The sequence below is a fragment of the Sphaeramia orbicularis genome, unplaced genomic scaffold (assembly GCF_902148855.1).
Source record: "Sphaeramia orbicularis unplaced genomic scaffold, fSphaOr1.1, whole genome shotgun sequence".
Lineage (NCBI taxonomy): Eukaryota > Metazoa > Chordata > Actinopteri > Kurtiformes > Apogonidae > Sphaeramia > Sphaeramia orbicularis.
Genome location: NW_021941600.1, coordinates 1 through 24,442, shown reverse-complemented (window position 1 = coordinate 24,442; position 24,442 = coordinate 1). Strand labels below are relative to the sequence as shown.

At 45.5% G+C, this 24,442-nt stretch overlaps 1 protein-coding gene across 1 annotated transcript; it reads right to left on the bottom strand.

Moving 5' to 3' along the window:
• Positions 1–1,290: 1,290 nt before the first annotated feature.
• On the bottom strand, positions 1,291–24,414 carry nfxl1 (nuclear transcription factor, X-box binding-like 1). Its single transcript, XM_030130158.1, has 26 exons — positions 24,331–24,414; positions 22,226–22,414; positions 21,967–22,149; positions 21,721–21,829; position 21,683; positions 21,506–21,636; positions 21,264–21,332; positions 20,232–20,365; positions 19,462–19,547; positions 18,326–18,401; positions 18,139–18,236; positions 17,942–18,056; positions 16,728–16,852; positions 16,451–16,573; positions 15,272–15,362; positions 10,573–10,693; positions 10,330–10,486; positions 8,881–8,972; positions 6,191–6,212; positions 4,831–4,953; positions 3,987–4,141; positions 3,767–3,836; positions 2,541–2,645; positions 2,346–2,426; positions 1,801–1,854; positions 1,291–1,672 (listed from the first exon to the last, which is right to left on the bottom strand). The coding sequence occupies exons 2-26, from the start codon at positions 22,383–22,385 to the stop codon at positions 1,469–1,471; spliced, it is 2,685 nt and encodes an 894-aa protein (XP_029986018.1). The 5' UTR covers positions 22,386–22,414; positions 24,331–24,414; the 3' UTR covers positions 1,291–1,468.
• Between the last annotated feature and the right edge of the window lie 28 nt (positions 24,415–24,442).

Genomic DNA, 24,442 nt, shown 5'->3' with positions numbered 1-24,442 from the left:
CAAAAAACAAGAAAACAAACCGAAAACTAGTGGTTCCAGGCACAACAAGCCCCGCCCTTCACATGTATCTTATGTTGTCATGGATCCAGCTGATGTCATCATGTGTGTGCTGATGTCATATCTGTTACCTCTGTGTGACAAGTCTGAAGGAAAGTGAAACTACACTTTGACCTTTGACCCACTTTTTCCTAAATATAATCACATCTGTTCTGGGTCAGAGTTAATCTGTAAACCACATGAAGTCTGAATTCAACCAATACTTTAACTGTGAAAGTGTAAACAAACAAACAAGCAAACAAACAAACAAGCAAACAAACCAACCCTTCTGGAAGGACCCTGGTTCTGGTCTGGTCCATCTGTGGATGTTTACACCACCAGTGGGGTCAGACTGGAGCTGTGATTGACAGGCATGATAGACAGATGTGATTGACATCAGTGATTGACAGGTGTGATTGACAGCTGTGATAGACAGGTTTGATTGACGGCTCAGTCAGACTCTGAGCTTCTGTTTATTGAACTAAACATACTTTTTCCCAGATGTCTCTGTAGATCAGCTGATCAGGTTCCACTCTCTGGACCAACAGAGCCCTTTTACCGAGTCATTGAACTAGCATTAGCATTAGCTCTGACCAGCTGGCTCCTGTAGCCCCGCCCCTTTTGTCCAAATATGGTCACTTCCGTTTCCAGAAAGTCAATATAACAGGTGAGTCGTCCTGTTCCTCTGGTTCTAAAGACCTCTTGAATGTCGTGTTGTGTTCAGGGACACAGTATCACAGTATGTTCACAGTGTTCATCTGATCAGAGGATTTAAAGGTTCAGCACCAACGAAGAAGAGTAGTCACATGACCACCTTCTGTTCGTCATGTGACCTGTAAAGAACACGCTCAGGGTTTACGGTGAACATGTGGATGGTAGATGGTCTGTAGATGGGGGGGGCCACTGTGCCCCGGTGCGTTCAAAGACCCCCACCACCACCACCTGTGATAAACATTAAAACAGACGACCGCCCAGAGTTAATGAAAAGAAAACAAACGAAGGTTCATCTGAACGATCTGAAGGAGAAAGTCAAAAACACTTTAATGATCCGATGGATTCACTTTAAAACTGAAAAATCTGAGTCAAAACATCTGATAAACGATCAGATAAAAACATCTAAAACTCCAAAGATCATCTTTACACACAAACATAAAACCCTGATGAAAAAACTGGAACAAAAAAGTACAAACAGACTGAATGAAAATGATGAAATACTTTAAGAAGCAGAAACGTCAAAGTTGAACATTTACTTGCTTTAATTCACTTTATTTTTCAAATGTTTGAAAAATTAATCAAAACTGAAACATTTGACGACAGAAATAAAACATTTGAATCATAACTGAATCGGTCTCATTTGTTTATGAACTAAAACTACGACGGTTTAAGAGAAAGAATCCAAAAAATAACACAACTACAGTTGAAGGAGGTGGGTTTAGCCGGAGTCAGTGGGCGTGGCCAGCAGGTAGTAGGTGGCAACCGACAGCATAGCTCCGCCCACCGAAACCACAATGTACAGGAGGCTCCTCCTCCACCAGGTGGTTTGGCTCCGCCCCTCATCCGGCTCCTCCTTCCTGCCCCGCCTCTTAAGCCGACGACCACCGCGCTGCTGCCGCTTCTCGAAGGCCTCAAGCTCCTCCTACAGGACGAAACAGGAAGTACAGGGTTAATATGTCAGAATTAAGCTCCTCCTACAGGATGAAACAGGCAGTACAGGGACGAAATAGGAAGTACATGGTTAATACGTCAGAAAGAAGCTAAACTGACCTGGAGTTTCTTTTGCTCCTCCTCTTGAGCCGCTTTAAGCTCCGCCTCCTTCATCTGCACACATGCACACATGAACAGATAAGGTCAGGTGACTGATTAGTTTTGTATTCATTTGAACACAGTTGGCACTGCAGGTGTGTGCGGTCCTGGTCATGTGACGTCCAGGTCTGTGATGGTCATGTGACGTCCAGGTCTGTGATGGTCATGTGACGTCCAGGTCTGTGATGGACATGTGAGGTCCAGGTGTGTGATGGTCATGTGAGGTCCAGGTCTGTGATGGTCATGTGACGTCCAGGTCTGTGATGGTCATGTGACGTCCAGGTCTGTGATGGTCATGTGAGGTCCAGGTCTGTGATGGACATGTGAGGTCCAGGTCTGTGATGGACATGTGAGGTCCAGGTCTGTGATGGTCATGTGACGTCCAGGTCTGTGATGGTCATGTGACGTCCAGGTCTGTGATGGTCATGTGACGTCCAGGTCTGTGATGGTCATGTGAGGTCCAGGTCTGTGATGGACGATGGTCATGTGAGGTCAGGTGTGTTTACCTGGCTGACTCTCCTCTGCTGTTCTCTACAGGTGTCGTCACACTGTAGTGAACACTGCGCAGACACACAACACGGCAACTCCTGCAACAACAACAACACAACTCACAGCCACGTATCGACCAATCAGGTGTAAGCGCTGACCTTTAACCCTTTAACCCCTGATTCCAGGTAAAGTGTGTGTGTGTGTGTGTGTACCTTCTTCATCCTCTTACATGGACATCTGATCTTCACCTTCTGCTGACACTTCTCTGAACACACACCTGGATGACACACCTGTTTACAGCGATGGCCACAGCTCAGCTACACAACACACACACACACACACACACACACACACACACACAGTCAGGTCCAGCTCTGATGGGCTGAAGCTGCAGGTTTGGTCTGAAACTTTATGATCTGCTATTTATCTGAGTTGTGGATGTGTCGTGTAGTGCCGCGTTTGCACTACGTGGAACCGGCTCGGCTCAGTATTCCCTCAGACCGTTTCCATTCCAGGATACTACAGACTTTACAGTACCTGGTCGTCATAGCGATGCGGTGCGTTACTTCCATGTCGTCTGTTCAGAGTCGCTGAACACTCACTCGTTGCGTGTTGTCTGGTCTGAATTTTCACATCATCCACCACAGCCTGAACCTCCTGGACCAGTTTTGGGCTGTTCTCATGTGGATGAATGAACCCACAGATTTACTGTCCACTAACACATCTGTGTTTGGAAAAGGGCGGGGCACAGAAAACTGTCCGACCAATCAGTGGTCTGCAGTGTTTACATGTCACAGTTTAGTATCGACTGGAACCTCAGCGGAGGAGAGACCAAAAAAACTAGTACCAGGTACCAGATTCCATAAACTAGTACCAGGTACCAGATTCAATAAAACTAGTACCAGGTATCAGATTCAATAAACTAGTACCAGGTACCAGATTCAATAAAACTAGTACCAGGTATCAGATTCAATAAACTAGTACCAGGTACCAGATTCAATAAAACTAGTACCAGGTATCAGATTCAATAAACTAGTACCAGGTACCAGATTCAATAAAACTAGTACCAGGTATCAGATTCAATAAACTAGTACCAGGTACCAGATTCAATAAAACTAGTACCAGGTACCAGATTCAATAAACTAGTACCAGGTACCAGATTCAATAAAACTAGTACCAGGTACCAGATTCAATAAACTAGTACCGGGTACCAGATTCCATAAAACTAGTACCAGGTACCAGATTCCATAAACTAGTACCAGGTACCAGACTCAATAAACTAGTACCAGGTACCAGATTCCAGGTCCTTTTATGTAATGGAAACGCAAAAAGGACGAGTCGAGTCGGTACCACACAGTGGAAACACAGCATTGTTGTGTAGCTGTATTTGTTCCTTCAGCGTGTGTGTGTGTAGTTGTGTGTGTAGTTGTGTGTGTACCTCTTTTGGACACTGGTTGTTACAGGAGCTCAGGTTGATCTTGGTCTGATCGTCAGCTGATGTCAACTTCCTGTTCAGACACAAACACAATCTGTTACACAACAGTCAGTCTGAAGAATGTGTTCACCTGTGTGTGTGTATGTGTGTGTTTGTGTGTGTATTCATGTATATGTATTTACTGTGTATTTGTGTGTACTTGTGTGTATTTGTGCGTACTGACGTGCACTCTACGTAGAGCAGGCTGATCTTGCAGTGGCAGCGCTGGCGGCTCATCTGCGTGCAGGGGGGGCAGTTTCCGGGGTGACAGGGGCGGGGACAGGGGTGTGGACATCCAGGGGGGCGGGGCTTAGAGCAGCCCTCCTCACACACCTCACACTGCAGATCAACAGATCAACACACTGATCAGAATCCACAATCTGACAGCAGATCCACTGACATGACGTGGTAACTGACTAAATGACCAACGGCGGTCTGCAGGTCTGGGCTTTAAAGCAGTCGTATTAGTCTGATTTTAACTGTTCTTCTTCCTTTTCCCTGTGCTCTCCATAAACTGTAAATGCTCTGCTTGGCTCTGAATTCTTCATTCATTCATCTCCACAGGTCCACCTTCAACCCTGTTTCTGACTAATGACACCACAAAGGTGGTTTGGAGCGCTGGCCCTTTAAATGCACAGGAGACACTTCAGGCCCCGCCCCCTCCAGGTTGTCAGCTGTGCCACTGTCCCATTCAACCGACAACAGAACATCTGAGGTAAGTGGTCTGAAGTCTGGACCAGATGTGAGCAAATGAGGAGACGGAACCAGTTAGACTCAACTAATGAAGAAGGAATTTGAATATGAAGACAGTTTAGCAGCAGCTGGAGGGTTCAGATTCAAACTGTCTGAAGTGTTAGGGTCCAAATACACAAAGACATGAAGCACAGACAACTCTGAGCCCTTTAAGGTCCTCCTTTGGTCTGAGGTCTTTAAAGCCTCCAGTTCAACCAGTGTTCAGGACACTTTGGGGAACTTTAACATGTGAAACAGTTCGAACTGATCTCATTGACCATCCAGGAGGTGGTCACCTTGTTGTTGTCGGTCACCAGGTGACATTCCCTGGTGCAGGTGTGGTTCCCGCAGGTCAAAGGTCGTCCACAGGGTCGTCCACAGGAGAACCGACCCCGACGATGACACGGCACCGGACTGACCTGAACAGAGGAGACGGATTTAAAATGGACAGAGGAGAAAAGAAGAGGAAGAAGAAGAGGAGGAGGAGGAGGCGTCTGGAGGTGAACGGCTGAGAGTGAACTGAATACAAAACCACTCAATGAGAACGACTGTGAGCAGGAATTATACAACAGAGACACAGAGGACAGGGAGGGAAGGACGACAGACTAATAACTGAAAAGAAAACAGAGGACAGAGGGAGGAATGAAGGAGGAGGCAAGAAGGAAATGAGGACACGATCAGAGACAGAACACCGACAAGAAGCACCGGTTAACCCGTCAACATCCGAATCCGAGCCCGATTCAACGACACCGACGTCCCAGAGGTGAAACGACAGCGTCGACATCCCAGGGGTGAAACAACGACGCCGATGTCCTAGAAGTGAAACGACGACGTTGACGTCCCAGAGGTAAAACGACGCCGACGTCCCAGAGGTAAAACAACGACGCCGACGTCGTCCCAGAGGTAAAACGACGCCGATGTCCTAGAAGTGAAATGACGCCGACGTCCCAGAGGTAAAACGACGCCGACGTCCCAGAGGTAAAACAACGACGCCGACGTCGTCCCAGAGGTAAAACAATGACGTTGACGTCCCAGAGGTAAAACGACGCCGACGTCGTCCCAGAGGTAAAACAACGACGCCGACGTCGTCCCAGAGGTAAAACAACGACGCCGACGTCGTCCCAGAGGTAAAACAACAACGTTGACGTCCAAGAGGTAAAACAACGACGCCGACGTCTCAGAGGTAAAACAAGAACGCTGACGTCCCAGAGGTAAAACAAGAACACCGACGTCCCAGAGGTAAAACAAGAACGCCGAAATCCCAGGGGTGAAACAACGACGCCGATGTCCTAGAAGTGAAACGACGACGTTGACGTCCCAGAGGTAAAACGACGCCGATGTCCTAGAAGTGAAATGACGCCGACGTCCCAGAGGTAAAACAACGACGCCGACGTCCCAGAGGTAAAACAACGACGCCAACGTCGTCCCAGAGGTAAAACAACGACGTTGACGTCCCAGAGGTAAAACAAGAACGCCGACGTCCCAGAGGTAAAACGACGATGCTGATGTCCTAGAAGTGAAATGACGCCGACGTCCCAGAGGTAAAACGCCGACGTCCCAGAGGTGAAACGACCACATCAAAGCAGTTCAAATGCCTTGGGCTGTAGACTCATTCTGTCTTAACAGGTTAAACATGACATTAATGACAGTTCTCACCTCATGTTCTCCAAAACAGGCCCTGAAAAAAACAAACAGAAACAGATTAATTTTGTTGAGATGGAAACAGGATTTTTGTCTGGAACACTTTCAACTTTCCAGTAAAATTCACCTTAAACTCCAATAACAGATGGACTAAAGCAAAAGTCGGTGGGAGTCATTTAGACACAGGAAGGGTCGGTCTATTTACGTCGGAGGGTTTTACTTTTGGACAACGACGGTCTGACAACATAACGATACAATTAATATTTAAAACTAACTTCATCTAAAAACCTGTCCATCTTCTATGTAAATAAAAAGTCTGAATCCTGGACAATCAGCGCTCCTTGGGATGAATTTGTGAAATGCAAAAATTACACCAACAAATTAACAGTCCTTTTAGTTCAGGTTCCACATTCAGACCAATTCAATCTCCAGTGGGCAGGATTCAGTCAAATACCATCATAAGAACATAGAAATAATGACAACTCCAAATTTTTCTCTTTGTAAATGTAAATAATTTCATGTATTGACACTAAAATAAAGATTAATTTTGCAAAAAATGTGAATAACCTGAAAAAATATGAACAACCTGAAATGTCTTAAGAGAAGTAAGTACAATTTTAACAATATTCTGCCTGTTCTTAAATGTTTGGTGTGTTTGTAGATCCACTGTGATCTGTACGTTCTAATGTACATGTGGAAATGATAAACTGAGGCAGAATAGTGTTCAAATGACACTTATTTTTTCAGTTTGTTCATGTTATTCACATCTGTTGAAAGGATAGTTTGTAGATGTAAACCTGTTCATAATGTAAATTTACTTTTTTTCACTAAAACACAGGTGTCAAACATGCAGCCCAGGGGCCAAAACCGGCCCGCCGAAGTGTCCAATCCGGCCCTGGGATGAATTTGTGAAATGCAGAAATTACACTGTAGATATTAACAATCAAGGATGTTCAGATCATTTTAGGTCAATTCGATCTAAACTGGGTCAGACCAGTAAAATACTATCATAATAACCTATAAATAATGAAAACTGCAATTTTTTCTTTTAGTTTTAAAAAAAAGAAAAAAAAACACAAAAATGTTCACATTTATAAAGGAAGGGTTATAAAGGAATATCTTATCTTATATCTTATCTTCTCTTTACAGACTATCCTTTTACAAAAAATATGAACCTAAAATATCTTAAGTCTGTCTAATTTTACAAAATATTCTGCCTGTTACTGACTGTTTTGTGTATTTGTAGATCCGCTGGGATCTGTAAATTGTGATTTATAAATGACAAACTAGGCACAATATTATTAAAATTGCACTTATTTTTAAAAATTATTTTCAGGTTGTTCATATTTGTTCATGTTTTGTTCAAGTACGGTTCGTAGATATAAACATTTTCATTACAGAATTTGACTTCATTCACTAAAAAACAGAGAGAAAACTTTAGAGTTGACATTATTTACAAGTTCTTATACTATTATTGATATTATTTCACTGGTCCGGCCCGAGGTTCTAATTGTTTTAGATTTTTCATTCTAGTTTAGTTTTATTTAGTTTTGACTTTTTTCTTCTAATTCAGTTCGTTTTAATTCGTCTTTAGAGCAGGTTTGATAGTTTTTATTAGTTTTCAGTTTTTTTCTAAATGCTTAGTTTTGTTTAGTTGTAGTTTAGTTGTAGTTCAGTTGTAGTTCAGTTGTAGTTCAGTGGTCTCTTTTCTCTTCTTCTCTGTGGTCGTATTCAAATAAATCCCAGACAGGACTCTGCTGCTTTCTCCCAACTTTAGTCTCCATGTTTCCAGGTAGAGTGGGGACCAGAAGACGACTGGAAACCACAAGTGAACACAAGTGACGGACCAAAAAGTGTCGTATGGTGCCGCTAGCTAAAATTGCTAGAGCGAAATAAATCGCTTTCGTATCAATCTGACATTGACAAAGACGAAAAAGAAGGGAATTTTATCCATAATTTTTATCCATTTTAGTAAGGTTTGTAAACACACAATACAGTTTCGGTTAGTTATCGTTTGTTTTTTTTTTTAATTATAGTTTTTATTTATTCCAGTTAACGAAAATGTTTATTTCAATTCTAGTTTTCGTCATTTCGTTAGTTTTCGTTAACGATAATAACCTTGGTCCGGCCCACTTTAGATTACATTAGGCTGTATGTGGCCCCTAAAATAAAATGAGTTTGACACCCCTGCTCTAAAACATGGAGAAAAGTTTGGAGATGACATATAATAACATAATGATATATAAATTTTACTGGTCCGGCCCAGTTCAGATCAAACTGAGTTGAGTTTGACGGCCCTGGATCGACATGAGCCCCAGTATGAGAACCATTAAGGCTCCTGTGTTTTCCTTCAGACTCCACACAGAGTTGGACGTCGACCTCAAACCCTTGAGTCTGTGACAACACGCCCTCCCTGCGTTGGTACAAACACTGGACGGGTCCGTGCAGACGGCTGGTTTGGGTGTTGGAATGCGTCAGGAGCTGCAGGCGTTTGGCTTCTGCTCAGTAATAACACGCCGTTACCCACTTCACATTCCTGTGTGTTTGGTCCGTCACATATCATTAGAGCTGACGTTTGACAACACCCCGCTTTGTGAAAACACCGTCCGCCGGCCGGCCCCCTCGCTTCTGCTGAGATCTGAGCCTCGGCCGGGTCCGACCGGGTCCCAGCCGACCCCGTTGCCGCGGCAACGCTGCGTACTTACATCGGTATGGGGACTTGACACGGCGGACAGGGCAGAGCCTTCTTCACAAAGGCAGGTTCTGCCGGCTGTTCCCAGGGACCGGCCAACTGCACCTGAAAACACACCCAACACCTCAGAACACCTTCCACTTCTGAACCCTGGACTTCCACCAGGTTTAACAGATCACATCACGCTTCAGAGGGTTTGAAAGCAGCTGGTGACATGGCTGTGTGCCAGGACGCTGTTGAAATAATGACCATCAGACTGAAGCTGTGGTTCTGCAGCTCAGACAAACCAGCACCAAAGCAACAGCAGCACATCAAAGGTGGATTATAAAAGCAGAATACTGCGCACAGTTCCATGTTTGAAACGTCCACTCAGATATGGACGAACCAGAGACAACAAAACAGTCCCTTCATAATAATAATAATAATAATAATAATAATAATAATTAGTCTACGACTGGAGTCAGGGGACAGTTTGCTCTCTCAGCTCCTACATTAAAACTGTCTTCAACCAGTTGCCGTCTTCTTCTTTTCATTACCTCCACCAGGAGGTATTCTGATCACTTTACTTTGTGTGTTTGTCTGTTTGTTAGCAAGATAACTGAAAAAGTTATGGACAGATTTTCATGAAATTTTGATACTGCCACAAGGAAGAAATGATTAAATTTTGGTGGTGATCGGGGGGGGGGGGGCAGATCTGTCTTGGCGGAGGTCTGCGCTCTACGATTGCTTTTCTTGTTTTTATGTGTGTCTGAATTTCTTCTTTCGGTTTCATAAATGTTTCAATCGGACTTCTGTCTGACTTTCCTGTAAAAATGTACCTATCAAAATCAGACTCCTCTGTCTTGTTAGACTCTTCTAAGGGTTCAGGTTCGGACTTTTCTTTGTCGTTTCTACCTGTTGCGACCCAAATTTTCTTTGTTGTTCATACCTGTTGCTATCAGACTTTTCTTTGTAGTCCAAACCTGTTGCAACCACTTTCCTTTGTCATTCGTACCTGTTGTGATCGGACTTTTGTCGTTTCTAGCTGTTGCGACCAGACTTTTCTTTGTCGTTCGTACCTGTTGTGACTGGACTTTTCTTTGTTGTTTCTACTTGTTGTGATCAGACTTTTCTTTGTCATTCGTACCTGTTGTGATCGGACTTTTGTCGTTTCTAGCTGTTGCGACCAGACTTTTCTTTGTCGTTCGTACCTGTTGTGACTGGACTTTTCTTTGTTGTTTCTACTTGTTGTGATCAGACTTTTCTTTGTCATTTGTACCTGTTGTGATCGGACTTTTTTTTGTCGTTTCTAGCTGTTGCGATCAGACTTTTCTTTGTCGTTCATACTTGTAGCGACTGGACTTTTCCTTGTCGTTCATACCTGCTGTGATCAGACTTTTCCTTGTCGTTCATACCTGCTGTGATCGGACTTTTCTTTGTCGTTCATACCTGCTGTGATCGGACTTTTCTTTGTCGTTCGTACCTGTTGGGACCGGACCAGCACCAGGTCGTGGCAGCCTTCTGGACAGGTGTGGCTGCATCCGGGAAGGGGCAGCAGGCAGGTCTGTCGGCAGGGGGGGCAGGGTCCAGGGTGACACCTGTGGGCTTCTCTGCTCAGGTGGTGGCAGGATGGAGGACACCTGAGGTCACATGGGCAGGTGTTCAGACAGGTGAGGTGATCAGGGGTCAAACAGGTGTGTGCGGTGCATGTGCGGTGCGTGGGTACCTGCAGGACTCTTTGCAGCGGGGGGGTTTGGTGCTCCTCTCTCTGCCACAGGGGACGACCAGCACCGATGATCCACAGGTGCAACGGAGCTCCACCGCCTCGGGACATGGATAACAGGTACCTGAGACCAGGACAGGTGAGACACAGTCAACACGAGTCCTGCGGGAGTCGGACCATGACTCCATGCTTTGTCAAAGTGGTCTACAGAGGCTCCGTCAGATTCCAGGAGGCTCGCTGTAGGTTTTAGACTTGAGGTGTGACCGGACGTAGATACGGGTGAGTGTCTACAGTTTATCTGTCAACACTCAACAACTGAAGAGTCTCATCAACACGACACGCCAAGAATAAACCGTCGGCAGATACGGCGAAGAGCATCTGTACAGCCCGTCAGCTGAGAAGCACCACGGCATCCTGTCGGAAAACAACGCTACAGCGACTCAAAAGGACACGACTTTAACTTTAAGAGGCAGTTCAGAAGATTAGCATTAGCCAAGATCGGTCACTTCACGTAAACAAACACTGAAGCATTAAAGAGTTAAAGGCACGGCACCTCATGAATTCAAAGACGAATATGTCATACATCAGGTAGAATTTAGGGAAAAAATATGATAGAAATATTTTAGAAATTTAGAGGTAGAACATTTAAAATCATAGTCATGGATAAAAAAAAAAATCAAGTCCAAACCATCTCTGAGTCATTTTGGAGGCAAAGACAAAAATTTAACCCAAACTAACCAATGGCAAAGACAAGGCCAAATTATTCGTATAGCACCATTCCTACACAAGGCCATTCAAAGGGCTTTACGAAGGCAGAGAAACACCGGAAATTACATCAGACAATATGAGAATAAAATATTAAACAGCAGGAAAGTTCAGAAAAGATGCTCCACTCCGGCAGAAACCACCACCCCTGGGGTTACCTGCCTCCTGTAATGGAAACGGTCTGGAATAGGACCTGGTACCCGAGTCGAGTCGACTCGAGTCAAGCCAGTTCCACGTAGTGGAAACGTGGCAAAAGAATCCCAGAAGCTCAGCTGGTAGTTAACTGCTTCTCTGCCAACAGCGGCTTAACCCTGCTGACCCAGGTCTGAAAAACCTCGAAGCCCGTCTTTGAAAAGGTTCGTTAAGCGTCTTTGTGATATTTATGCAATAAATTATATACATTTTTCAAATCGGATTTTATATGTTTTTGTGTTGATTACAGTAGGTTAAAGTGAAAAAATAACAGGCAGATGACAGAAATGAAATTGTGCTGAAAAAACAGATCCCAAACATGAGTATAGTAAACATTTGTTTATTCATTCATGCATTTTCTGAACCTGCTTTATCCTCACTAGGGTCACGGGGGTCACTTGGAGCCTATCCCAGCTACATATGGGCGAAGTCGGGGTTCACCCTGGACATGTGACCAGTTCAACTCAGGGCTGAACATGTAGAGACAAACAACCACTGTCACATTCACACCTATGGGCAATTTAGATGAACCAATTAACCTATCAGTGCATGTGTTTGGACGGTGGGAGGAGCCAGAGTACCTGAGAGAGCCCACGCAGACACGGGGAGAACATGCAAACTGCACACAGAAAGGTCCCACCCCCATGGACTAAAGGTCCCACCCCCATGGACTGGTGTTGGAACTGAACCCACAACCTTCTGTCTGTGAGGCACCAGTGCTAACCACTGCACCACCACATTTGTTTACGACATTTGTTTCTATAGTATATTAAGGCAAAATCAAAAGGACTGAAAAACAGACAAAATATACTCAGACCACTAAGGGTTAATATTTGAATGTTTCTGACACAGAAGGAACATTGTACCAATTATTTTATTTGGTTTCTTTGGGTTTTTTTTTTTTTCAAAATACAACTTGGTTAAATTCTTCCAGTGTGTGTATCAGTACTTTTTGAACATTTTGAGCACAGTTTCAACAATACTGTGATAATAATGATAACTGTGATAATTTTGGTCACAATAACCATGATATGAAATGTTCATATGGTTCCATCCCTACGTCCGTTTTAAACCTATTACCTGGTGTTTGTGGGATGAACTCCTCCAGGTCCTGTAGGATTTGTTCCAAACGTCATTAGAGGTGTTTGTGTTTTTTTGGACAGGACAGAGGACGTGGTCCCAGGGTGGCGTTTGGATTCTAAAACTGTGAAGTGTTGTGATGTGAATGAGCGCTGGAGCAGGAGCTAAAGTGTCCATGAACGGCAGAACACCAGGTCTGTTTGGACTGAACTTCACTGGGAGCTCCGACCGGAACCTTTATTCACTCATTTTAATCATTTATTCTGCAGGAAAAATGTCAACAGGCTGATTCAAGCACAGCTCATTATGACGGAGTCGCTCCCATTCTGCTCTTTATCTGACTCTGACCTTCTGTTTGTTCCTCTGAAAGGTCACAGCAGCCAATCAGCACGCAGACGCACAAATACATGAACTTTACTGCATTCAGCCAATCAGGACGCAGCATAAAGGATCCTTTATCGTCCAATCAGGGGACAAAAAGAGCACAGGACGCAATAAATGTGAGCGTTCAGTTCTGACTCAGAGTATATGCAGATTTACTGATTAATTACTTCAAGGCTCCGCCCACATGCATATGTCTATTCACATCTGGAGTTTTAACTCCTGCAGATGAACCTGATCCTGTTTGGTTTGTTACATCGTCTTCAGTCACTAAATGTCCATCCCTGATTGGTCGAGATCCTGTCACATGACCCAGTTTCAAAATGAAAAGCAGATGTCATGTTAACGGTGGTATAGCGGTTAGCACTAACACCTCACAGCAAGAAGCGACAAGGTTCTGGGTTTGATTCTCAGTTGGACCTGTTCCCCTAAATATTAAAAAAACAGGTACAGGTAATGTGTGTGTGTGTGTGTGTGTGTGCTAATGCTAATGCTAGGAGTATTATGAGTAATGTGTGCACACTAATGCTAATGCTAAGTGCTGGATTTATAATGGGCAATGTGTGCACACTACTGCTAATGCTAGGTGCTGGGTGCATTATGGGTAATATGTGCGCACTAATGCTAATGCTAGGTGCATTATGGGTAATGTGTGCGCACTAATGCTAATGCTAGGTGCTGAGTGTAGTATGGGTCATGTTTGTATGCTAATGCTAATGCTAGTTGCTGGGTGTATTATGGGTAAAATGCAGAGAGTGAAGTTCCTAAGGGGATAATAGAGCAGGTGATCCATTAAATTCTAATATTTTTAATGACATTCGCAGCAGGTGCGGTGTTATTTCATGTTGTCTCAGATCAACACAGAACTCTGAAGTCCAGTCTGTTCATCTGTTTAGAACCAACCATCGTTACAGGGACGCACCGACAGAACATCTGGACATCAGCACCTGCACCCAACACCATGTCAGCGATAGAGGTGGATCTGTTGGATCGAATAAAGGTTTTCTTCATAAATGTGTGTTCAGTAGTGGTGTAAGAAAATACTGGTTCTGCAATATATTGTGATATTTCAATTCACAATACTGTATCGATATTAAAAAGTACCGTATCGATATTTTTAGGTATTTATTCAGATGCAAATATTGTGGAGGTTCTTTTTTTTTCTTTTTTTCTTTATATTTTATGCATTTATTCTTATTTCACACTCTTTTATTCAATAATGTTCGTTCCTTTGTTTGGATTGAACTCAAATCCTGTTCTGATGTTCGTTGTGAACTAATAGAATCTGAACATTTGAACAGGATCTGAAACTGGAATGTCTGGAAAACAGAATTTCAGTTTGAACATTTGGTGATAGAACATTAGATCTTGTTGGGATCAAATACAGATGTGTTTAGTATTTGTGCAGATTTCTGCTGGAATTCAATTCTTTGAGGAAATAATCTTTAAAAAAAAAAGAAACAAACAAAAAAATGGCCTTTTTAAAAGTATCATGATATATTGTGATATATCGGATTGTGATCCTAGTTTTGTGGTTTGTATTGTATCGCCGGATTCTTGCCGATACACAGCCCTAGTGTTTGGTTGAAGGTAGGTGTCCGTCACAGATCAGGTACTGAAAGACTTCAACATTCAGCTGTTTTATATTTATAATCAAGATTCATCTGTTAAAGGGATAAATAACAAAAACACCATAAAGACAAAGGAGAGGACATAAGCATCAACCAACAGTTTTCCACTTGGATTTAGCACCGAGATGCCGCTGACACACGCAGAAGAAACAGATCCACGGTGGACCAGACCTACCACGTAAACCAACCCTGATCCACGGTGGACTAGACCTACCACGTAAACCAACCCTGATCCACGGTGGACCAGACCTACCACGTAAACTAACCCTGATCCACGGTGGACTAGACCTACCACGTAAACCAACCCTGATCCACGGTGGACCAGACCTACCACGTAAACTAACCCTGATCCACGGTGGACCAGACCTACCACGTAAACTAACCCTGATCCACGTGGACCAGACCTACCACGTAACCAACCCTGATCCACGGTGGACCAGACCTACCACGTAAACCAACCCTGATCCACGGTGGACCAGACCTACCACGTAAACCAACCCTGATCCACGGTGGACCAGACCTACCACGTAAACCAACCCTGATCCACGGTGGACCAGACCTACCACGTAAACCAACCCTGATCCACGGTGGACTAGACCTACCACGTAAACCAACCCTGATCCCCAGACTCTTCTTCTGTGGTTGATGGTTACCTTGGTGACAGACGGAGGGACACTTGTGGTTACGACATCCCAGCGTTCGTCCACAGCTCTGGTCACATGGGGGGCAGTTACCGGGGCAACACTGGAACACACAGAGTTTAGTGTGTGTGTGTGTGTGTGTAAATGTCACAGGAAGGCGTCTCATCGGATAAGAAAAGGTTGACGGACAGTTTGTCTCCGATTCTTATCAAAGACTACGAGACGACAGAGACGCAAACACCTGGAACAGAGGAAGCAACGACAGGAAGACAGAGAGAGAGAGAGACAGAGACAGAGAGAGACAGGGAGAGAGAGAGACAGAGAGAGACATAGAGAGGGAGACAGGGAGAGAGAGAGACAGAGACAGAGAGAGAGAGAGACAGAGACAGAGAGAGACAGGGAGAGAGAGAGACAGAGAGAGACATAGAGAGAGAGACAGGGAGAGAGAGAGACAGAGAGAGACATAGAGAGAGAGACAGAGACAGAGAGAGAGAGACAGGGAGAGAGAGAGACAGAGAGAGACAGAGACAGAGAGACAGGGAGAGAGACACACAAAGACAGAGACTGAGAGACACAGACACACACAGACAGACAGACAGACACAGACACACACACACACACACACACACAGACACACACACACACACACAGACAGACACAGACACACACAGACAGACAGACACAGACACACACACACACAGACAGACACAGACACACACAGACAGACAGACACAGACAGACACAGACACACACAGACAGACAGACACAGACACACACACACAGACAGACACACAGACAGACACAGACCACACACACACACACACACACACCACAGACAGACACAGACACACACACACACACAGACAGACACAGACACACACACACACAGACAGACACAGACACACACAGACAGACAGACACAGACACACACACACAGACACACACAGACAGACAGACACAGACACACACACACACAGACAGACACAGACACACACACACAGACACAGACACACACACACACACAGACAGACACAGACACACACACACACACACACACACACACACACAGACAGACACAGACACACACACACAGACAGACACAGACACACACACACAGACAGACACAGACACACACACACAGACACACACACAGACAGACAGACACAGACACACACACACACACAGTCGTACCTTCCTCCTACACTGGTGTCTCTGACAGCTCCTGGTTTTGTTACATTTGGAATCACACAGATATTCTTTATGACACGGCATCAACTTCCTGTAGCGTCCACATCTGCACTCCTTCTCCACCTCCTGAACACACACACATATACACACACACACACACACACAGTCAGTGTACATGTGACTCGTCTTCAGTCCTGACTTTAAACACTTTGTCCTCTGTAATGAGTTCTACTGCATGTGTCTATGGTCAGTACATACATGTAGTGTGTGTGTGTGTTACCTGTCTGCAGGTCTCACAGGTCCCTCGGTGACACCTCATAGAACAGGTGTGTTTTCCACATGACAGACGCCGCTCACATGTGTCTCCACACGGCATCACCTCCTCTGTACACGGCAGAGACGACTCTACAGTCACATGACACAACATCAGCACCACACACACGCCTACGGATGTACATGTGTGTGTGTGTCTGTACATGGATGTGCTTCTGTACATGTGTATGTATATGTGTATGTCTCTGTGCATGTTTCTGTACGTATGTGTTCTTACTGGTCTTCCCACATGTATGTATCTCTGTACATGTGTGTTTCTGTGCATGCGTGTGTCTCTGTACATGTGTGTTTCTGTACGTGTGTGTGTCTCTATACATGTGTGTGTTTCTGTGCATGTGTGTGTACATGTGTGTGTTTCTGTGCATGCGTGTGTCTCTGTACATGTGTGTTTCTGTACATGCATGTGTCTCTGTACATGTGTGTTTCTGTACATGCGTGTGTCTCTGTACATGCGTGTGTTTCTGTACATGTGTGTGTTTCTGTGCATGTGTGTGTCTCTGTACATGCATGTGTCTCTGTACATGTGTGTTTCTGTACATGCGTGTGTCTCTGTACATGCGTGTGTCTCTGTACATGCGTGTGTTTCTGTACATGTGTGTGTTTCTGTACATGTGTGTTTCTGTACATGCGTGTGTCTCTGTACATGTGTGTTTCTGTGCATGTGTGTGTACATGTGTGTGTTTCTGTACATGCGTGTGTCTCTGTAAATGTGTGTTTCTGTACATGCGTGTGTCTCTGTACATGCGTGTGTCTCTGTACATGCGTGTGTCTCTGTACATGTGCGTGTGTCTCTGTGCATGTGTGCGTTTCTGTGCATGTGTGTGTTCTTACTGGTCTTCCCACATGTATGTGTCTCTGTACGTGTGTGTCTCTGTACATGTGTGTGTTTCTGTGCATGTGTGTGTCTCTGTACATGCGTGTGTCTCTGTACATGTGCGTGTGTCTCTGTACATGTGTGCGTTTCTGTGCATGTGTGTGTTCTTACTGGTCTTCCCACATGTATGTGTCTCTGTACGTGTGTGTCTCTGTACATGCGTGTGTTTCTGTACATGTGTGTGTTTCTGTGCATGTGTGTGTCTCTGTACATGCGTGTGTCTCTGTACATGTGCGTGTGTCTCTGTACATGCGTGTGCATGTGTGTGTACATGTGTGTGTTCTTACTGGTCTTCCCACATGGACAGGTGCGGCTGTCTGATCGTGGACATGGAGGACACGCTCCGTCATGACAGACCACCTCACAGGTGTGATTCCCACAGGACAGAGGCGCTCCACACACCTGACACCACACACACACACACACAGGTTAATGTGTGACATGTGACATATTTGGACCAATCAGAGGTCAGAGTGGGCGGTACCTGCTGACAGTTCCACCGGGCGCTGGAACACGGCCTCTCCGCCCTCTGACGCCCACAGACACACGGCTGAACGCTGACCCGCGGACACGGACGACACTCTGACGCAGACACACAGGAGCATCAGGCACCTGGTCTCCATGGTAACGGGTTACACTGCGTATATGTGTGTGTGTGTGTGCGTTCATACCTGAGTGACAGGGCTGCGAACACGTGTGCTGCTTACATGGTAACACCTTTCCACACGTCTGCTGACACGACCACGACTGCACAAACAAACATACGGTACATCCATCAGAAAGATATGAAGAAACAAACTGATATAAACTGTAGCTTTTGTCATGAACGTCCTGAAACTGTTGTTCAGTTATTTTGGCACTGCCCTACGGTTCAAACTTTTTGGCAAAAACTTTGTGATTTTATTCATAATAACATGGAAAGACATTTTCTGTGTTTTTGGAGGAATGGATTGTTTGGTAGCTTGCTCAAAAGTGAATCTCTAAACCTGATAAATCTTTTCATTTTAATGTTGAAATTTCACATTCATTGTTGTAAATTCTCGGCAAAAAAGTCACAATTTACTGCATTTTATAATAATTTCAAACAATACATTCTCTCAATTAAATACTCTGAAAAGCCAAAGGCAATTCAAACTGTTTAAATCTGTCCTTCCCTTCATATATTCATCTGAACTCTGAACTTTAACACCTCCAGTATCAGTTGGCATACTTCTGTCTCTACTTCTTGTTTTTTCTATCCTGTTTTTCTTCTGTCCATTCTGACTGAACATGATTATAATTATGCGCTAATATAATGTCTTTTATTGCAAATGTTTTCCTTCTGTATATTACACATGAAAAAGAAGATATTTTGTATTTTACACTGTGCTGTTCTAAATTAAAAAAAAAAAAAAAAAAAAAAGGTACATCCATCAGCACATGAAGACACACTGGGCTGTGATTGGCCCGTTCAGCTGTCAGTCACTCTGGTCCAATTCCCAGGGTTCAGCGGGGCTCTAACATGTGATTGATCCTCCTCCAAGTCTGCGTCTGATTGGTTCGTTCATGGTAAACAGATGTGCATGTCTGCGTCTGATTGGTCCTTCCATCATCTACAGCAGCTGCGTTGACTCTGATTGGCTGATCTGGTTGTCATGGCGCTGACTGCTCATTGGCTGTTGTCATAAATCCTGTTTTAACCAAATCCAGACCAGGTCCAAGTCCAGACCCTGTCCAGGTCCAGACCCGGTCCAGGTCCAGGTCCATTCATACATTCATAAACAATCACTGGAAAACACAGTGTGACCTTTGACCTCTGTCAGAATACCTTGTTGCTACAGCGACGGGGGAGGGGCTTGGCCTTGCCGCACATACAGGACACGGAGACCATCTTTGGACATGGAGGACAGGGACCTGAAACACACACACACACACACTGGAGGTTTGGACCAAGTTTACACAGGACACCACTGACCCTGGTCCAGACCTGGTCCCGATACAGACCAGACCCAGTCCAGATAGAGATGAGATCTGGTCCAGACTCAGTCCAGATCTGGTCCAGATACAGACCAGATCTAGTCCAGGTCTGTTGTGTATTCATTGTGTCTGTCTGTTGTGTGTCTGTTGTGCATCTGTGTATTGTGTGTCTATTGTGTGCCTCTGTGTTGTGTGTCTGCTGTTGTGCATCTGTGTGTTGTGTGTCTGTGTGTTGTGTATTGTGTCTGTGTATTATGTGCGTCTGTGTGTTGTGTGTCTGTTGTGTGTGTGTTGTCTGTGTGTGTGTGTGTCTGTCTGTTGTGTGTGTTGTGTGTCTGTGTGTTGTGTGTCTGCTATTGTGCATCTGTGTGTTGTGTGTCTGTTGTCTGTGTGTTGTGTGTGTGTGTTGAACTGTGTGTTGTGTGTCTGTTGTGTGTGTGTTGTCTGTGTGTTGTGTGTCTGTCTGTTGTGTGTGTTGTGTGTCTGTGTGTTGTGTGTCTGCTATTGTGCATCTGTGTGTTGTGTGTCTGTATGTTGTGTGTCTGTTGTCTGTGTGTTGTGTGTGTGTGTTGAACTGTGTGTTGTGTGTCTGTGTGTTGTGTGTGTGTTGTGTGTGGTTACCGGGGTGACAGAGCAGCAGACAGGTGTGTCCACAGGTGGGTTTCAGCTCCTTTTGACAGACAGATCCACAGGAGTGAGGAACCAACCAGGGGTCAGGGGGCGGGTCCTGCAGCTTCCCACAGTAACACATGTACCTGAACGCATCACAGCAGCAACACAAACACACAACAGGTCACTGAGGCCCCCTGCTGGACAACAGCTGGAACTGCACAGAGTACTAATACACACTGAGGATACTGCATCGAGTACTAATACATACTGAAGATACTGCACAGAGTACTAATACACACTGAGGATACTGCACCAAGTACTAATACACACTGAACATACTGCACAGAGTACTAATACACACTGAACATACTGCACCAAGTACCAATACACACTGAACATACTGCACCGAGTACTAATACACAATGAGGGTACTGCACCAAGTACTAATACACACTGAACATACTGCACCAAGTACTAATACACACTGAACATACTGCACCAAGTAGTAATACACACTGAACATACTGCACCGAGTACTAATACACAATGAGGGTACTGCACCAAGTACTAATACACACTGAACATACTGCACCAAGTAGTAATACACACTGAACATACTGCACCGAGTATTAATACACACTGAGGATACTGCACCAAGTACTAATACACACTGAACATACTGCACCAAGTACTAATACACACTGAACATACTGCACCAAGTACTAATACACACTGAACATACTGCACCGAGTACTAATACACAATGAGGGTACTGCACCAAGTACTAATACACACTGAACATACTGCACCAAGTACTAATACACACTGAACATACTGCACTGAGTACTAATACACACTGAGGATACTGCACCAAGTACTAATACACACTGAGGATACTGCACCAAGTACTAATACACACTGAGGGTACTGCACCTAGTACTAATACACACTGAACATACTGCACCAAGTACTAATACACACTGAGGGTACTGCACCGAGTACTAATACACACTGAACATACTGCACCTAGTACTAATACACCTGGGTGTGTCAGTGGGCGTCCTACCTGTTGGGGCGGCGTTGGGTGGATACTCGGCTCGACACTTGGGACTGAGGAGACAAACACACACAGAGTCAGACTGGACAGAATGAGGACGTGACCAGGGTCAGGACGTGGACCGGTCCACGGTCTGCCTCTGGACCGTAAACCTCTACGTGGTATTTTGAAGGGTGTGTGATTGGATGCGTGCAGGTGAAATGCATCATGGGAGCTGCGTCCTCACCAGGGCCAGGGGTGGGCCTTCTGTCCAAAGTCTTCATCTGTGACGGAGGACACGAGGAAGGCCGAGTCTCTGGCCCACTTCTGGATACAGGGCAGGTGGAAGAGGCAGAAACAGCTGGAGCAGCTCCACACCTGGACACACCGAGGGGGGGGGGGGGGGGTTAGTTACCTGGGTTACCCTAAAGAGTCCAATCAGAGGAGAGGAGGCGGGGTCACCTGTTGGTCCTCTTCACAGAAGCAATGCAGATCAGACAGGTGAGAGCTCCAGACTGGAACAGGTCACTGACGTACTGACCGGTCCGAGCCAGACCGGACGCATCCCCACCTGGACAGACAGATGGACAGGTGAGACAGGTAGAGACGGACGGACAGGTGAGACAGGTAGAGACGGACGGACAGGTGGTTCATGTCATGTATGTGGATGTCAACCCTGACTGTTTCCATGGTAACCCCGCCTCTCACCTGTCTGGTTGGTGTAGGTGGTGAAGGTCGACTCCAGGATCCTCCCTCTCTGTCCATCTCCATGGTTACTGTCTTCCTCGTCTTCGTCAGAGGAGGAGGAGCTGAGGCGGGTCTCCACCAATCGCTGAGCGGCGGCCTGGTTGGACTTCCTGATCTCCTCGAACTTGGACTGGACGGACACTCCTGTCAATCAGGACCAGGATCAGGAGGAGGATCTCACAGTCTCTGAGTCTAGCAGGTCTCATATACGTGGACTCACCTGGTGCTGGTCCAGATCCTGGTCCAGATCCTGGTCCGGCCCTCGTCCTCCCTCCTCGGCCAACCCCTGGCCTCTCTCTCTCTTTCATCGGGGGTCGTGACCTTTCGCCCTCTTGGCCTCGGCCACGCCCCCTGCCCTGCTGCCTCCAGGCTGGCTCCATGGCAACCGGTCCCAACGGATCCGATCCGTCTGAAGAATTCAGAGCATTATTTATAAAAACACACAGAGACATTTAACACATATGAAAACTGTCCATGTAAAGACGCCGTTTCAGTTGTGTCCCTATGGACGAGTTTAGACCCAGGATCAGAAAAGACGTCTGTGACTGACAAAACCCCACCGACACTGAGATGATGGACAGGAACCAACCATGTGGACCTGGGTCAGATCAGGTCTGAGACAACACAAAACATCAAAAACCACCAGAACCCACAGGAACCCACAAAACCACCAGAACCCACAGGAACCCTCAAAACCACCAGAACCCACAGGAACCCACAAAAACCACCAGAACGAACAGGAACCCTCAAAAAACCATCTGAACCCACAGGAACCTAGAGACGTCCAGTTTAAAGTTCATCCTGTGTTTGTTTAATGGTGAGTCCATAAATGGTATTCGGTTGGCGTCACCACCCCCAAGGACCCCGCCCCTTTTGCCACATTGCGGGTCAAAGAGCACCTGCTGCTTATCTTCTGACCTATATCTGAGGAATTTAATAAATACAGTTATCTTCATGCTTGTGTGTCTGTTTGGCTCAAAGTGTTTCCTGTTTATTTTATATATGAGTAAAGAACTGGTTAGAAACAAACCTAACATGCACTTCTATAATTATTACTAAGATGAGGAGTTTAGAAGAGCATATTACCTTAACAACAATCTAAAGTAAAAAAAAAAAAAAAAAAAAAAAAAGTCTATCGGTTCAGACAAAAAAGTTTAATTTTATTTGAAATAAAACACTTGTGCCATGAACTCATCCTCACACTGTCACAGACAGAACATCTGTCTGTTGGACACGTCTACAGACGTCTTGTATTTTCATGTATATCAGTGCGTTAAGTCTGGTTCCAAATGTCTTTAATTCAGGGTTTGAAACGTCCAGGCCGGGTGTGAACCACCTCATGCTCCAGACGTCCAGGGTCCTGTAGCTGGTCCAGGTGTGGACCACTGTCCTTCTGTGGAGCCGTGGGTCAGTTTGGACCAAACACACGGACATACGAGGGCCAGTGCAGTCCACCGTGCATTAGTTTGACCTTTAGCATGGCGGAGACTGACCTAGTGTCCTGGATGTGTGACGTCAGTGAACACCAGCCACTGATGACATCAGACAAACATAAACATGACCACAAACTCACATAAAATAGTATTAAATACAGTATTTAGTTCATTAACTGCTTTAACGGCTCCATGTCAAACTGTTGTCAAGTCCATCCTACTCTGTCTGAAACACCTGGGTCACATGGGTCACATGGGTCACATGGGTCACCTGTCAGGACTCACCTGTCCCTGATAAACCCTCTGTCAAGGGACGATGTGAGTCGCGCATGCGTAGACATCGTTCGCAGACTCACATCGTCCCTTGTTAGCTGTCCTCTGAAACGGACCCGGAATGACCCGGTTCTGACTTTTTGAATCCAGACCGACGGGGAGGAGCCAGCCAGCCCCCCCCCCAAAACACACACACACCCAAACACACCAGCCGGACCCCCCCCCCCCCCAACCCCGGCTATACTGACCTAAACTTGGTGCCGAGCTAACTTTACTTCAGAGCTGTGCCGTGCCGTGCTAACCGTGACAGTGTGTGTGTGTGTGTGCCAGGTAAAATTTGACCCGTGTGTTTGAGCCTCCGGATCGATGTCTACGCATGCGCGCCTCACACGGTGCCTTGAACCCGGGTTACCTGCACGGCTACGGCTACTTCACCTGTTAGCCTTTAGCTCGGACAAGCTAACTGTTGACTTAAAACCAGTGTAAAAGTGTCCGGTTATCAGCGTCTAACTGTGGATAAATGAGTGTTAATATCCAAACGTCCAGCTGAGGACCCTCCGACCAGACTTTTCACCTAAAAACACAAACTTAGATGTGGTTTTAACCACAATATACTCACCCCAAGCAGCGGAACGCACCGGAGCTCCGCGGACATGCGCACACTGAGCCCGCACTGCATGCCGGTACTAGTAGTGATACACACTGACATGATGCAATGAAGAGAATAAGCG

Coding starts and splice junctions, on each gene's coding strand:
- nfxl1 (XM_030130158.1), bottom strand. CDS start 22,385: ATGGAGCCAGCCTGGAGGCAGCAGGGCAGGGGGCGTGGCCGAGGCCAA. Junction 18,237..18,325: donor TTCGCAGCCCTGTCACTCAG/GTATGAACGCAC, acceptor TGTCTGCGTCAG/AGTGTCGTCCGTGTCCGCGG. Junction 18,057..18,138: donor CCCGGTGGAACTGTCAGCAG/GTACCGCCCACT, acceptor GTGTGGTGTCAG/GTGTGTGGAGCGCCTCTGTC.